The following is a 17,001-nucleotide window of genomic DNA, read 5'->3' as shown; positions in this document are numbered from 1 at the left end:
ATGTGGGGGCGTGTTAGAACGAGCCGTTTTAGGTAGGTGTGGCTGACTCTTAACTTTTATAAAGAATATCTCTTTGGATTTGAGACTTTAGTCTTTGCAACTTTACAGATCTTCTTTATGCACCAAGAGCTTGTAACACTCCAAAGAGAAAGGAAAAAAATTGAAATCGCATCATATGACCCCTTTAAAAACAAAGCAGTCCCGTCTACACTAATACATCTACTGCAGTATAAATGGTATAGTACAATTTTTTAATACATTTTGAAGTATTTTATGCCACTCTACTGAAGACCGTGTGAGTGTGTAATAGCACCTTTCTGGACTCAAACACCCAACGGCTTTTTCCATCATCATCCACTTGATTCCACCAGCGCAAACCCACCATCAGACGGCCGGTAATATTCTACAATAAGACAAACAGGACAAGCAAGTTACAAGCTGAAGTTTAATATGTAGGGTCAGAGGTTTGTTGGAATCTTTAAATAGAAGTAATAGTGAGGCTTGACTTAATCTCCACTAACTACAGTAACTGTAAGGATTTCGTAGTAACACCTGATCAGTTGTTCTAAACACAAACCTTTACAGTCCAGAAGTCACATGACAGGAGGAGGATGATGGTGACCATACAGGCGATGAAGGATCCGCCAAATGAACCACACAACAGGTACACCAGAACGGCACTGACCCGGAAGAACAGGTGGAAGAAGGAGGCCATCGGATGCCTGGAATTGTCAGTCTGATCAACACGATTTATGAAGAATAATTAAACATAAAGTATAAATAATAAACACACCCGACAGAATCAGTCTGATGGAGTGAGCTGTTTACTGGCTAACGTTAAGCTAACCCAGCGTTATCCGCAGAACATTAAAACCTTTCTTTTCTCAAAAGTCATATTGGAGGAACGCAAGCATGCTGTACACATAAACTATGACTACAATGCTTTAGAAGTATTTATAATAATAATAAATGGCACATTCTTTCTTACCAGCTTCATTTTGATTGCTGTTGTTGCTGACGTCACACGACACGTCACTTCCGGGTCTGTACGGACTGACGACATCGCGCCTGAGCCGAAACTTATTTTTTTATTATTATTTTTTTTTTTTTACAGCATTTACAGAAAAAGAGAAATATAAATGATAATATACTGAACGCTTTTTCTTAATTAGTTAGTAAATAATATTTTTTTTATCACGTGCAATATCCAATTCACAATTTAGATTATTTAGCAATACAATTTGAATTGAATTGAGTTTTTATTAATGTTTTGAATGAGTTTTTATGCTTTTATTTTCCATTTTCATTTTATGGCAAGAACTGCAATAAGCTATCTATTTATCTATATATTTTAGACTATATATTTATTTAATTTCGTGCTCTCTAATTATCTAATTATTTAATTATCGTCTGCTAAATGACTAAATGTAAATGTCTCTCTCTCTATTTCTAATATTTAATAATTACACACACGCACACACATATTTATTTCTTAAATATTTTCTTTTTTTATGTGCTGGTTCATTGTGATTATTTGCAAAATTAAAACTTTGATGTGGGAATTATTTTATAAAATTATCAAACAATTCTATGTATTTTGATGTAATGATATTTATGTCACTAAAGTATATTAAATTATTGTATATGATTGCTTAGACCTATGTGCCATTTTTCCTTATGCGGTGATGTTTGATTTTCTCTCTTTGCTTTTTTACACATGATGTACATTAATGAGGAAAAAAAATTTACTTAAATGATTTTAGCAAATGGCTGCAATATAACAAAGAGTGAAAAATTTAAGGGGGTCTGAATACTTTCCGTACCCACTGTATGTAATAATTATCCTCAGTGAAGCATTACTCATGAGTGCCTGTAGCTTTGTGACATTCTGTCTGTTCACTGGCGGAACCAGTTATGTCACCCTTCAACAAAACACATGGACAAATACCTGCATTTCATCGTAGTACATTTTTATTTACAGAGACAGACAATGTTTTTTTGTGGCCAATGTAAGTGTCACCTGTCACATTTGATAGGGGCGCAAAATTTAACATCTAAGGGAAAACAGCAGCATACAGACAGTGGACAGAATCATTAAAGAGCCATATCTGTCCAGTTAACCCAACCCAAGTGAAATGTCCTGCAATATCCAACTACGTCAAATGGGTTTGGTCACTTGTGCAACATTACTATATAGAGGAGAAATTTCTGTCTTACATATTTGAACATTAATGAAACAATGTAAAATCCCTGCATATATCAATATATGCAATTTCTATATAATAAATAGAAATATAGAATAAAATACATATATATATATATTTATTTTAATATTTTTATTATATATATATATATATATGCACACACACACACACTACAAAATAGAATATATATCATTTTATATATATATATATATATTATTTCACTATATACAGTATAATGCATAAATATTAACAAATCATACACATATATATATATAGTTTCATCCATGTAAGACAAAATTATACATACAATTATATATTGTGATATGTGATCAATGCACAAAACATTTGCAGGTATTTTAATAGGTATAGGTTTATATTCATAAACCTATTCATAAAACTTTAATATCAGTCACAGTTACAGTAGATCTCGTATAGCCCTGTTTACACCATTAAATCTGTATCGGTGTAAGGTGAACAAAACCAGGTGAAAATGAGACCCTGTAAGATGGAAATTATGTGGATATGAGGAGGAAAAGCAGTTTATTTGGGAGAGGAAACAGGAGACGTGGTTGTCAGGGAAGACGCTGCTCCTGGCTCCAAAAGCACGACGCACTCCTTCTTGGGCAGCCAGAACGCTGGGTAAAGCGGCTCCAGAAACTCAGCCTGGTGCTTGTGGATGAGCGTCATGCATTCTTCCACATCATAAAAAGCCAGCACGCCGCTGGAATAATCCACGTACACGCCGATCCGCGTGGCTTTCGGGCCACTGAGTGGCGTCTCCACATCGCTGTGCCACGCGGAGAAGCTGCGTCCGTTCCACTGCACACACCAGGAGAAGTTGTTTCCCGTGATGCAGCTGTTGCTCTCGGATCCCTTGCGGTCGATGCTCTTGTAGGTCAGGCCGACGTGAGTGCCTTCTCCTCTCATGTCCACCTCGAAATAGTGGCGGCCCAGGTAGAAGCTCTCGACCGTCAGCACCTGCTTGAAGTGCTCGAAGCGCTCGGGGAGCTCTGGATAGCTCTGCTGCCACGGCGTCGTGTTTGTCACCTTCTTTCGTTCTTCTGTCAGACGCAGATACTGGTGGGCCGTATCTGCATCAAAGGTCAGAGGCGTGACGTCTATGGGAGAAAATGCGCAAAAAGTCAAGTCTACTGTATATTAAGGGGAAGCAAAACCAGTTGAGAAGCACTGTTGAATTACATTAATTAAATCTTGGAAGTTGGACACTGTTTCTGTAGTGAACATCACTGTTATTTCAGTATCATAATGTACTATTAGAGTTTTTATTCATATTTTGAATTAGTTTTTTATGTTTATATTTTCTGTTTTCATTTTAAGGCAACTAATTTTGCACTGCACTAATTTAGAGATTGTGGGCTATTTGGCTTCTATAATGTGTTGTTTTAGATTAGTGGAAAGAAAGCATCCAACATTTAAGTGTTTATTTTATTACACTTACAGTATTTGCAGATTTAAATTACAATAAAAGTAATCCACTTCAGCGGTACTTACATATACCAAACTTGACAGTTTTATTAGTATCTATATTGTGATGGTTTTTACCGAGGGGTTTGTTCATATATCCTTCGGCCTGATTTTATTTTTGCACTTTATCTATTTGCGTCTGTAGATTTCAATTACAATAGAAATCTTTAAAAGTTTTTTTCTCCACTTCAGAAGCACTTACAAACACCAAACGTAGCAGTTTTATTCCTATCTATATTCTGAAGGATTTTACTGAGGGATTTGTTCAAATTTCATTGCCTGATATTTTTTTTGTACTTTATCTATTTGCGTCTGTAGATTTCAATTACAATACATATTTTTAAAGGGAATTTTCTCAAAATCACTTTTTTCTCCATTTCAGCAGCACTTACATGCACCAAAACTTACAGTTTTATTTCTATATATATTCTAAAGGTTTTTTACTGAGGGGTTTGTTCATATATAATTGGCCTGATTTTATTATTTCAATTTATCTATTTGCGTCTGTAGATTTCAATTATAATACAAACCTTTAAAAGTTTTTTCTCCACTTCAGCAGCACTTACATACACCAAAACTTACAGTTTTGTTCCTCTCTATATTTTGAAGGATTTTACTGAAGGGTTTGTTCATATATCATTGACTTGATTCATAGTTACACATTTTATTCTTGAAACATGGTGAAAAAGTATTTTTTCCCCCTGGCTGATTTATAGTGATAAAAACAGATTTCCAAAATTAAAAAAAAATAAAAAAATAAAAATCAAATATGAATTTTGAGCCTGGCTTTATCCAGTGTTCATACAGTATATATGTTCTAGAAATGTATGCAAAGCAGTGCACATTTAAACATAACATTTGAATTTGTTTTGTTTGTTTTTTGGAATTATTAATGTTAGGCAGGATGTGTGGCACAGCACTTTTATATTGTTGCTCTTTTGCCAAATACATATTTTTAAAGGGAATTTTCTCAAAATCACTTTTTTCTCCACTTCAGCAGCACTTACATGCACCAAAACTTACAGTTTTATTTCTATATATTCTAAAGGTTTTTACTGAGGGGTTTGTTCATATATAATTGGCCTGATTTTATTATTTCAATTTGTCTATTTGCGTCTGTAGATTTCAATTATAATACAAACCTTTAAAAGTTTTTTCTCCACTTCAGCAGCACTTACATACACCAAAACTTACAGTTTTGTTCCTCTCTATATTTTGAAGGATTTTACTGAAGGGTTTGTTCATATATCATTGACTTGATTCATAGTTACACATTTTATTCTTGAAACATGGTGAAAAAGTATTTTTTCCCCCTGGCTGATTTATAGTGATAAAAACAGATTTCCAAAATTAAAAAAAAATAAAAAAATAAAAATCAAATATGAATTTTGAGCCTGGCTTTATCCAGTGTTCATACAGTATATATGTTCTAGAAATGTATGCAAAGCAGTGCACATTTAAACATAACATTTGAATTTGTTTTGTTTGTTTTTTGGAATTATTAATGTTAGGCAGGATGTGTGGCACAGCACTTTTATATTGTTGCTCTTTTGCCAATTTGATTGCTTCTATTGTCCTCATTTGTAAGTTGCTTTGGATAAAAGCATCTGCTAAATGCTTAAATGTAATCAATTAACTAGGGAAGTATGGTGATATCTATTAGTTATTATTTTACCCTATTCACCTGTGATTTGTTTTTTACATTTATTTTACTTCAAGAAACAGAAATCTTTTTAATGGTTTTAGATTTAATTAACGATAATTACCCTCATGAACACTCACATTTAAGGAAGTCGTCTCTGGTCTTCGGGTTCGGAATTGACATGTTGTGTTTTGCAGCAATAATGGCATAAACTGTCGTCTTAATGCCTACATTATCTGTGAATTGAAACAAGATCAAGATGGGTAAATTAGCAAAATCCTTCATAGAACACAAAGGTTTGATGTTTCTGAATTGCTCAGATTCATAGCAAGATGTGTCACTTTGTATGGAGATGTTTAATATATAATACAAACCTTTAAAAGTTTTTTCTCCACTTCAGCAGCACTTACATACACCAAAACTTACAGTTTTGTTCCTCTCTATATTTTGAAGGATTTTACTGAAGGGTTTGTTCATATATCATTGACTTGATTCATAGTTACACATTTTATTCTTGAAACATGGTGAAAAAGTATTTTTTGGAAACAGATTTCCAAAATTTAAAAAAAAAAAAAAATCAAACATGAATTTTGAGCCTGGCTTTATCCAGTGTTCATACAGTATATATGTTCTAGAAATGTATGCAAAGCAGTGCACATTTAAACATAACATTTGAATTTGTTTTGTTTGTTTTTTGGAATTATTAATGTTAGGCGGGATGTGTGGCACAGCACTTTTATATTGTTGCTCTTTTGCCAATTTGATTGCTTCTATTGTCCTCATTTGTGAGTTGCTTTGGATAAAAGCATCTGCTAAATGCTTAAATGTAATCAATTAACTAGGGAAGTATGGTGATATCTATTAGTTATTATTTTACCCTATTCACCTGTGATTTGTTTTTTACATTTATTTTACTTCAAGAAACAGAAATCTTTTTAATGGTTTGAGATTTAATTAACGATAATTACCCTCATGAACACTCACATTTAAGGAAGTCGTCTCTGGTCTTCGGGTTCGGAATTGACATGTTGCGTTTTGCAGCAATAATGGCATAAACTGTCGTCTTAATGCCTACATTATCTGTGAATTGAAACAAGATCAAGATGGGTAAATTAGCAAAATCCTTCATAGAACACAAAGGTTTGATGTTTCTGAATTGCTCAGATTCATAGCAAGATGTGTCACTTTGTATGGAGATGTTTAATGTTCTGCATACTGACTGTTTTTACAGGTGTCTTTAAGTTTGTTGGTGTATGAGGTCAGCAGGTTGTCGCACATCTCTGTCGTGGACTGTGCGATAACACGACTGAACGACTGCAGACGATCCATGAGGCCGATATAAACGCCAGGTAAAGACACATCAACAGTTTCTTTTTTCCACCGTGAATACTCCTGGAAAACAATACGGATATAATTAATACCAGAAACAATTAACAAAACAATTAGAGATTAAGTTCAGAAACACATTTTGCATATGCAAATACTTGGCCACCTAGTGTTATTTTAGTATTATTTATAGCAGTGTTATTTTAGTATCATTGATAGTTTTTATTAATATTTTGAATTAGTAGAATTATTTTAACTTTAGTTTAGGTTTTAGTAAAATGTGTGTTTTGTCATTTTTATTTTTAAAATATATCTATATTGAGTTCATTAATTTTTATTTCAGTTTTACTTTTAGTTATATTAGTATATCAAATAAACTAAATGAAAATGATAAATGTTGCCTTGTCTTTTTTATTTATATACTATTATTTATATAGAGAGAATTTATTTGTAGATTTATATACAATTATAGTTTTTATTAATATTTTAAATTGGTGTTTATTTGGTATAATTTCAGTTTAATTTTTAGTAACTTTGTTATGTGCTTTTGTCATTTTATTAGTTTTTTTCAGGTTTAATTTTATTTCAGTCTTCATTTTTATTTATTGAATGTTAGTAATTTTAGTGGCTCTTTTTAGTGGTTTTATTTCAATTCACAAAAGTGTTTTTAACAGTTTTAGTTAACAGTAATATTCCTGTGGCCAATGCATTGCAACTTTTGAACTTTAACGCATTTTAACTTTACACATCACCTTTAACTGACAGATGTTACAGATAAGTTAAGGTCATCAGGAAACAGGAAATATCCTCCTTACCTGCAGGAAGTCAATGTCATTTTTGTTCTTGGTGATTTTCTCGACCTGACTCTGAGTTTTCTTCCGCTCAGTGCAGCGTTGCTCCAGATGAACCCGGATTCCTTCGGCCTGCCGCAGCGCCTGTCGCTCCTCCACCTCCAAGATCTCGCTCACTTCTTTCTTCGCTTGCTCCACGGCTGCCAGCAGTATGTTGAACTGCTCCTCGATCACTCCACGCACCTCCTTTACAGACGCCTGTGGCCAGACAGACAGACTGAGACACTTCAAAATCAAAGAGACACCCTGAAAAGTCACTACCAGATACCAGAGAAAAAAATGGTTGTTCTTTCAAAAGCTGGAGGGAAATGCCTTTACATGACAAAGAAAGTTTGATCAGATTGCTCTCACCCGAATCTGAATTCAGAGAAGGAATTCCAATGATTTCCACACTCTAAAAAATGCTGGGTTAAATACAACCCAGTGCTGGGTAAAATAGGGACAAACCCAGCTGACTCTACAGCAGAAACATGTACTGTAAGTAAATACTGATTTCTATGTTTCAGCTCAATCTAATGAGCTTCATCAAATCAAAATTGGCCCTTATGTGAATGAAGCATTATTTCTTTTAGAATATTCTGTTTCATTGTAAAATATCTCATGTAACAGCATTAAAATGGGTAGTACCCAGTATAGAGGTAGTAAAGTAGTACCTCTATAGACACCGTGTTGACCTGTAACTTGTTAATGGCGTTTCCTGCCGCTGTGACCGTCTTCACCATGTCTGTCTGTTTGTCCTGAAGCTCTCTCTGTAAACACACACACAATATTGTGTTGACATATGACAAAATAAATCCAGTTCCTTATTATTTTACATTAGCAAATTGATCAACATTAATATTAATTATTACACGTTTTTCACCCAAAATGTCCAGAAATCAGTTACAGGTAAAATATTCTGTAATGTAATGAAATATTTTCAATTTATATTGTATATACTAAAATGTATATGAATATGCACAATTAATATACACACACTTATTTACTACATAAATGTACTTACATTTACTATGTTTAATGCACAGTATTAAATATATAATCACTGGTAAAATATGCTATAATGTAATTAAATATTTACAATTTAAAATGTAAGTTTATATAGATTTATATAAAATTATATACACATATAATTTATATCCATATGGATAACTAATATAGACATGAACACGTATTTACTATACACACACACACATACTATGTTTAATACACAATATTAAAATTAATATGTAGTAACTGGTAATATATACACATACAATTTAGATGCATAATTTATGTTCACTATATTTACTCACTCTCTCTCTCTCTCTATATATATATATACACTGCTATACTATATTCTGCTTTGTAATGTAGAGACATGCATTTTCTGTAAAGCATCTTTGAAACAATGTGTATTGTGAAAAGCACTATACAAATAAATTTGAATTGAATTTATATGTGTGTGTGTGTGTACAGTTTATCAAGAGGTTATATTGTGCGTTATACACGATAAGACGTTATATTGCATTACACAAAGTTAATGTAACCAAAAACATCATCCCTTTGCATTAGTAACCGGATAGGTTGCGGTCCACAGACAGATTCAGACAAAAATGTCCTCTATTGAGCACACAGCTCACATTCAGCTGAAGTCACTGTTATTCAGTGTGTAGGCTGGCTAAAGGGAACATCTCAAACAATAGAGCTTTGACTCTCACATTAAAGCACAAAGTGAGTTTATCCTCCACCCTGACCACCCAATAACCCCAGAATAGCCCCAGTGCTACCTGAACCTGAGGGTGTTTCACTGCACGGATGTCAATGAGAGCTCCCAGCACTGTCTCGATCATGTAACTGCAATTTAATTTAAGAGCTAGACTTATTATGCATATCCACACTAGTCTTTAGCCGGGTTTCCATCCAAAGTTGCAAATTTAACTTATGCGCAAAACCGAAATATCGCATAAAACATTTGCGAACAAGCATCGTTTCCATCCAACAAGTCAAGAACAAAATCGTCGCTTCCTCATAAACTGGCACTATAACCTAAGAAAAGTAGGAGAATATAATAATTTTCATATATAATAAATTACTTGTGCCTCAGAGCGAGCAGACGAAACACAATGAATGCGGTCATTGCTTTTGGAGGTGGATGCTGCTGTTTGGAAACGCAGTCCTGTAAGACATTTCTGGGAGGCAATTATACACTCTAAAAAATGCTGGGTTGTTTCAACTCAACTTTGGGTCAAATATGGACTAACCCAACTTTTGGGTTCAAATTTTAATGTAAAAATTTAACCCAACTGTTGGGTTAGTCCATATTTGACCCAAAGTTGAGTTGAAACAACCCAGCATTTTTTAGAGTGTATAATTGCCTCCCAGAAATGTCTTACAGGACTGCGTTTCCAAACAGCAGCATCCACCTCCAAAAGCAATGACCGCATTCATTGTGTTTCGTCTGCTCGCTCTGAGGCGCAAGTAATTTATTATATATGAAAATTATTATATTCTCCTACTTTTCTTAGGTTATAGTGCCAGTTTATGAGGAAGCGACGATTTTGTTCTTGACTTGTTGGATGGAAACGATGCTTGTTCGCAAATGTTTTATGCGATATTTCGGTTTTGCGCATAAGTTAAATTTGCAACTTTGGATGGAAACCCGGCTAAAGACTAGTGTGGATATGCATAATAAGTCTAGCTCTTAAATTAAATTGCAGTTACATGATCGAGACAGTGCTGGGAGCTCTCATTGACATCCGTGCAGTGAAACACCCTCAGGTTCAGGTAGCACTGGGGCTATGCATTTCCGAATGACCATAACAACATTTCAGATGCTGTGGAATGAGATCGGTCCGCTGGTTAGTCAGGTTTTGCCATCCCATAACGCAGTCACATGACTTTTTTGATGCGCTTGGAGGAATTTATTCGCAAAATGCATTTCCATCTTCCATTATTTGCTGTGGAATGAGATCGGTCCGCTGGTTAGTCAGGTTTTGCCATCCCATAGCGCAGTCACATGACTTTTTTAATGCGCTTGGAGGAATTTATTCGCAAAATGCATTTCCATCTGCCATTATTCGCAAGTCAAAAACCACCTCAAGCGAGCGTAAAAACTTGTTTGCGAATTAAGGGATTTTTATTCGAAACATGGCGTTTCCATCACTCGTTTCTCATGCGATACTTCAAAATGCGCATTCAAATAGGGTGATGGAAACATTAGTGGTTAAACTGGATATGTAAAGGAGATATGCGTGCCATAGCTTCTCTGTTAATCAGCGGAGAGGAAGTTTCACTCAAGGTAACTGGTCTCAACTGTTAGATCTGTCAAGCAACGCAGTTGTGTAATCTATTATCTAATGCTCATGTTAAAACATCCCTAAGAATGCCTCAGATCCACGAAGAGCCCCGGACACACCCTGCTCTGCATGCGAGAACAATACATCAAACTCATTCACCTTACAGTCTTGACAGGGAAGACGCTACAACAAGCACACATGCAGGGCGGATGGTTTTAATCCATTGCATTTACAGAAAAACAGTTCTGATGTCTTGAATACTTTAACCAATAATAATAATTTATTTCCTCAACCAATTTTTTTCTTCTGTAAAACACAAAATAGTGACATTTAGCAGGATAATAACATCAGTTTTTCATTTGAAAGCATACAATAACTGTCAAGTTCCCCCAAAAAATGCACATTGCATGGTCCACACAATGTATTATTATATGTATCATTAAAATTTAATTTATGGAATTGTATTCTGTGTCTTCTGAAGACATACAGCAGCTTTATGCAAAGCTTGGAGAGAAACTTAAGTTAATAAGCACTGAAAAATCTTCAAAAATCGAAAAAGAAAATAATGTTTCTCACATAAAGCATTGCATGCCTTCAGAAGAAATATAATCATATGATCAAATATTATAGTTTTATGGTGCTTTTGTCATATTTTGAGCTTTCTAGAACATTACAAATAAATGCTGTTCTGTTGAACTTTCCATTCATCTGTGAATCCTGAAAAATAAAATGTGTCACCGTTTCCACAAAAATATTGGGCAGCACAACTGTTTTCAACATTGATAATAATCAGAAATGTTTCTTGAGCAGCAAATCAGCATATTATACTGATTTCTGAAGATCATGTGACACTGAAGACTGCAGTAATGATGCTGAAAATTCAGCTTTGATCATAGAAATAAATTACAGTTTAAAATGCATTCACATAGAAAACACTTATTTTAAATGGTAATAATATTTTACAATATCACTGTATTTTTAATCAAATAAATGCAACTTCATGCAAAGAGTATTATGGACTTGCTTTACTAAAGAAAGAAAGCCACAGGTTTGGAATGGCATGAAGGTGAGTAAATCACCACAAATATGTTATACATTTTTGAGTAAATCTTGTTTTTCTAGTTGCCTGTGACGTTCACGCTCATGATGGCTGCTTTCAAACACAACCAAATAAAACTACCTTTATTTGTTTAGCATGCAAATATGCCACAGAGTCTGACTGTAAATACCCCTTATACACGGCCACAGCAAAAACCATCTAGAAAAGACATAAAGCAGTGTTTAAAGCATGTTAAAGACGCACTAAACCTCCTGTGCAAGTGTTGCATCATCCTGAAAACATGCCACATCACAAAAAGAGTGTCTACGTTCTGGTTCTGGTCACACTGAGCAAACTCTCTTTAGAAAATATAATGCTTATCGATAAGTGTGGTCATGTCAGCATTCACTTCATGCTTCATAGAAGATGTTTTTCATTCCCGGGGAGATGATTTCACACATACGTCATGAATTGACGTCCACAACTGGATGTAGAACCAGTTTCAGATTAAAGAGAAGTGTATTTTCATTAGAAATGCATTAAAAGCATACACCACGTCCATAAGGTTTCTATCAGGAAAGGAGTAACTAATCATAAAAGGTCTTTCAAATCTTACTTTGTTAAACTTATTGAGCAATGAGATTCAATAGAGAGCAAATGAGTCAAACTCACTCTGACATTAAACTCAACTGTACACCCGAAATACATAACTAGCCAACTTAACCAAATACTAACCTAATTAATGATGGATTCAGTGATTATTTCTTGATATTTTACAGTTTTAAGAAGCGAATCCTGAATACTGTGAGATCAAATAATCCATAATGTCTCTCGCTGTCTGACTGGAAACTGTATTGTTACATTTTTCGTGGAAAAGCTCACCACCATGCTCAACTCTCCTCAACAAGACACATGATTTGAAGAATCATTTATGTCTGGAACACAAAGTGTTAAAGTGCATTGTGTGAGGTTGATCACATCACAAACCCTCTGTATGAGCAACAATAACGGCCTTGATGACCACTAGATGACCACACAGTCCCATTGTCAGGCCTTTTATATGTGTGCGCATACAGTGACCTGTTCTTTTAGGTCAGAGAGAGAAATACCATGATGAATGATCTGATATTTAATCAAACACAGAGAGTTTGTATGTTTGAGGCTAAACTCACCCCGTAAAGGTAAAGTGTTAGTTGTGTAAATTAGTAAATTGAGTGCAAATCCTGTGGCTGAATTTGGAGCAGCATCCTACTTTTGCTAATCCTGCTATATATTTATATACAGTATCTTATGCATTCTGAATGCTATCATAACGATCTTACGATCTCAAGATCTTACATATCTTGAAACAGCAACACTGGCCCAATGGCATGATTTTGGAGCTGGACTATGGCAGACAAAGAAGTGCTTGGGAATATTTTTGCATCTATTGCAACATTTTTGCTCTAGTGGCTCAAAAATGGCATATTTCACCTTTAAATAAATAATGTGATTTTTTTTTCTGGTTCCAAAATGTATGACGATCAAAATGGCTGTTCATTTTCACTATCATTTCACAGAAACTGTTGAATTTTAATCACCCTAATTAAAACTGAAGTCTTTTGTTATACACTACCGTTCACAAGTTTGGGGTCAATAAGATTTTATTAATACTTTCATCAGCAAGGATGCATTATTAAACTGATCAAAAGTGGCAGTAATGACATTTATAATGTTACAAAAGATTTCTTTCAAAAGAAATGCTGTTCTTTTGAACTTTCTATTTTCTATTCTATTTTATCTTTTTGCTGTCAAAAAGAGAGAAATGTTTCTTGAGCAGCAAATCAGTATATGAGAATGATATCTGAAGATCATGTGACACTGAAGACTGGAGTAATGATGCTGAAAATTCAGCTTTGCATCACAGTAATAAATTTAATTTTAAAATATATTCAAATATAAATCAGTTCTTTTAAACAGTAAAAATATTTCAAAATTTTACTGTATTTTTGACCAGATAAATGCAGCCTTGCTCAGGGATGGGCAGTATTTCAGATACATGTATTTAAAATACGTATTTGAAATACAAAATACTTTTTTTCTATTTTAAAGCCTTTGAATTTTTTTTTTTTAATTTGCATTTAAGTACATTTTTCCACACAGTATTATGTATTTGTATTTTTATACTTTTATAATAATACATTTTGTATTATTATTACATTTTCATGTATTTATGCCCATCTCTGGCCTTGGTGAACATAAGAAACTTCTTTAAAAAAAAAAAAAAAAAAACTTTTGAACGTATAATTCTCATTACAAGCTACGTAAATACGCACCATTTCAAGATATGAAGTTGGAAAGTAAGTGAGAGAACAGAAGTACCTCTATCTTCCTGCGCGCCTCGGCGATGGGCACGGCGTTGTGTCCGCGGTGTTCCTCCGCCACGCACTCCTGACAGACGCAGCACGCGTCGGCGCAGCAGTACAGCTCCAGCGCGCAGCGGTGCGTCTCGCACGTCCGTCTCTCGATGTCCCGCAGCGGCTCCAGCAGCCTGTGGCTCTGAAACTTGATGTTCTCCAGGTGCGGCCTCAGGTGAGCCTCGCAGTACGACACCAGGCAGGTCAAGCACGACTTCTTGGCGCGGCACGGCCGGTCGATGCAGGAGTCACAGGTGACATCGTCTTCATCCTGAGGCTTCTGAGGGTCCTCTGATTCCTTAAGGTCTTCCTGAATCTTGCTTTCCTCAAGGGTCTTGCTGTCTTTCTCTCCTGCGGTCTGGTTTTCTGTCTTTGGAGATCCATTGATCTTCTCCTCTGGGTTCTTCCTCTTGAGTTTATCTGCACTCAAGCTACTTGCTGGCAGATCTGCTGTCAGCACCACGTCGCCCATGCTTGCTCTCCTTCTGTCTTGAGCTTTGACTTCAGTTTAAACCCAAGCCCAAACTTATGAGAAGTGAGTTGGATCTAAGCCACGCCCCCTGAAACGCAATAATTTCCTCATACTGATACAGTCAGAGGCGGTGGGTGGGGCTACACTGTAATGTGGGCGGGGCTCGTATGCAGATCAGGAGGGCATGCGTTTGCTGTCCTGACTGTGTTTTGGTGATAATTTGATTACTTAAGTTACTATGCTGATATAATTTATGTCTTTGTGTTTATAGTTCATTTACTCATCCGCAAACCCGTTTACTGTGTACAAATCAGTGGCCTAATGGTTAGAGAGTCGGACTCATAACCCAAAGGTTGTGGGTTCGAGTCTCGTACCGGCAGGGATTGTAGGTGGGGGGAGTGAATGTACAGCGCTCTCTCCCACCTTCAATACCATGACTGAGGTGCCCTTGAGCAAGGCACCGAACCCCCAACTGCTCCCTGGGCGCCGCAGCATAAATGGCTGCCCACTGCTCCGGGTGTGTGTTCACAGTTTGTGTGTGTTCACTGCTGTGTGTGTGCACTTTGGATGGGTAAATGCAGAGCACTAATTCCGAGTATGGGTCACATGTCACTTCACTCACATGTCACTTCACTCAAATGAATCAGACTTAGAAACTTCTAGCTGTTTTTTTTTCAGTGTGAGAGTTGTGTTTTTAAGATGCTGTGTTAAAAGTAGAAAATCTTGGCCTCTGCCACAATTAGCAAACTCATTCATGCTTCTATATATTCAAAATAAGTGTTCATATTATGTTGTAACTACATACCCAGGTGATTGTCCCTGTAATGAGTGTACTGTACGTTTCTTAAATAACATTTAAATTAATAATTTATTCTAATGCACATATTGTCACACCACCATGAACTCTGTCTGTCTTGCACTGTTTCCTGCTCCTATGCTCAGGGCCCGTTTCAATAAGGAGGTTCAACCAACTCGGGGTTGGAACTTGAACTCTGAGTTGACTTACCCTGAGATGGGAAACTCAGAAATTATGATTAACCATGGCAACAGCACACGAGTCAATACGTAACTTTAATTCTTAATCACTGATGTAATATCAAAGGTAAAAAGTGGCAGAACGGTAAATTATGTAATATTAATTTTCATGGTATCCTACAGGCAAAAGAAGCGAAAATGAAGTATAAAAACATATAATTCAATCAAGGTTAAGCTTTAAGCATTAAAGATTCATGAGTGTGGGCTACATGACTTTACAAGCATTTGACATATTAAATAAATATCATTCAGTGTCTATTTCAGTGCGCAGCAGCTTTTTCCACATAGTTGAATGCTCTTTTCACATAATTAAATGCTCTCTAATCCAAACGGTTGCATTTCTTAATTAGAGTAATGAAATGAACATTTGACATCTACTCAGCCAACAGCAAGAAGGCTCACAAAAGTAATAAAGAACAGATGAAGAGGAGATGGCCACAATACCAAGTATTGAAGAATATTAAAATCCAACAGGAGAAAGAATAACTGTTGCTTTTGTATTTGTAGGAAATAAAGATGACCAAATAAATGTAACAGCTGTGGTGGTGGTTACGGCTTATATCTCAAACTACCCTTCCATATGGCATCCTTCTATTCCATACAGTAATCAGCTTCATATTCAATGGGTTTGTGCTGAGAAAACACCACAATTATTATAAGAAAGAGCGTTAGAATGAGAGACACTTTCCTTACTGCTCTGCATACAGCGGCCTTAATGTGCTCTGCATCCCTGATGTTATATAGAAAACTACCATTTAAAAATGGTATAGCGCTCAAATAAATATGCATGCGGATATGGCAAAAAAAAATCTAAATAATTCTCTCCCAATGTAAATGTAACTCCCTACGAATTAATGCAGCCTCATCTACAGGATTCTGTATAAAAGGAAATGCCGTTTCTGTCACTTTCAGAGTGTCTGCATGATTAGGGTTAGGGAGTCAAATGCTCCTTTCTGAAACGGGCCTCAGGTGTGTCTGTCTCGTTATCGCCCCCTACTTAAAGGTGCAGTAAGCGAATTTTGCTAAACGATGTTGATATATGAAAGCACCAAAACAAACACGCCCATACCTCAACAGAGGCCCGTTTCAGAAAGGAGGTTAAGTGAAAACTCTGAGTATGTCCTGAAATGAGGGAAACTCTGGGTTTTCCCTTTCAGAATGGGAGGTGTGTCAAACCCGAGAAAGCAGAGTAAGTCAAGCCCGTTTATGAAAGAGAGGTAACTTATACTGTGAACTGTAGCGTCTCGACCAATCTGACACACTAATTTTAATTTGA

General features: G+C 35.6%; 2 protein-coding genes across 2 annotated transcripts in view; both read right to left on the bottom strand.

Annotated features, from left to right (window-relative positions):
* Positions 1-1,063, bottom strand: part of LOC107597757 (Golgi apparatus membrane protein TVP23 homolog B-like) — a 5,558-nt gene extending 4,495 nt beyond the window's left edge. Inside the window, exons 1-3 of the mRNA XM_016288936.1 lie at positions 989-1,063; positions 578-736; positions 314-403 (exon numbers count right to left, since the gene is read on the bottom strand). Coding sequence (XP_016144422.1) covers positions 314-403; positions 578-736; positions 989-1,063 — 324 coding nt within the window. The remainder of the gene's footprint in view (positions 1-313; positions 404-577; positions 737-988) is intronic.
* Positions 1,064-2,519: 1,456 nt separating this feature from the next.
* LOC107597786 (tripartite motif-containing protein 16-like protein) lies at positions 2,520-14,758 on the bottom strand. The gene is made up of 6 exons (XM_016288967.1): positions 14,184-14,758; positions 8,162-8,257; positions 7,473-7,706; positions 6,552-6,723; positions 6,316-6,411; positions 2,520-3,322 (listed from the first exon to the last, which is right to left on the bottom strand). The coding sequence occupies exons 1-6, from the start codon at positions 14,688-14,690 to the stop codon at positions 2,745-2,747; spliced, it is 1,683 nt and encodes a 560-aa protein (XP_016144453.1). The 5' UTR covers positions 14,691-14,758; the 3' UTR covers positions 2,520-2,744.
* Positions 14,759-17,001: the final 2,243 nt, after the last annotated feature.

This window comes from Sinocyclocheilus grahami, unplaced genomic scaffold (assembly GCF_001515645.1).
Source record: "Sinocyclocheilus grahami isolate Dianchi unplaced genomic scaffold, SAMN03320097.WGS_v1.1 scaffold236.1, whole genome shotgun sequence".
In the NCBI taxonomy this organism is placed as follows: domain Eukaryota; kingdom Metazoa; phylum Chordata; class Actinopteri; order Cypriniformes; family Cyprinidae; genus Sinocyclocheilus; species Sinocyclocheilus grahami.
The sequence above is the reverse complement of the archived record's forward strand: the minus strand, read 5'-3'. Positions and strand labels throughout refer to the sequence as shown.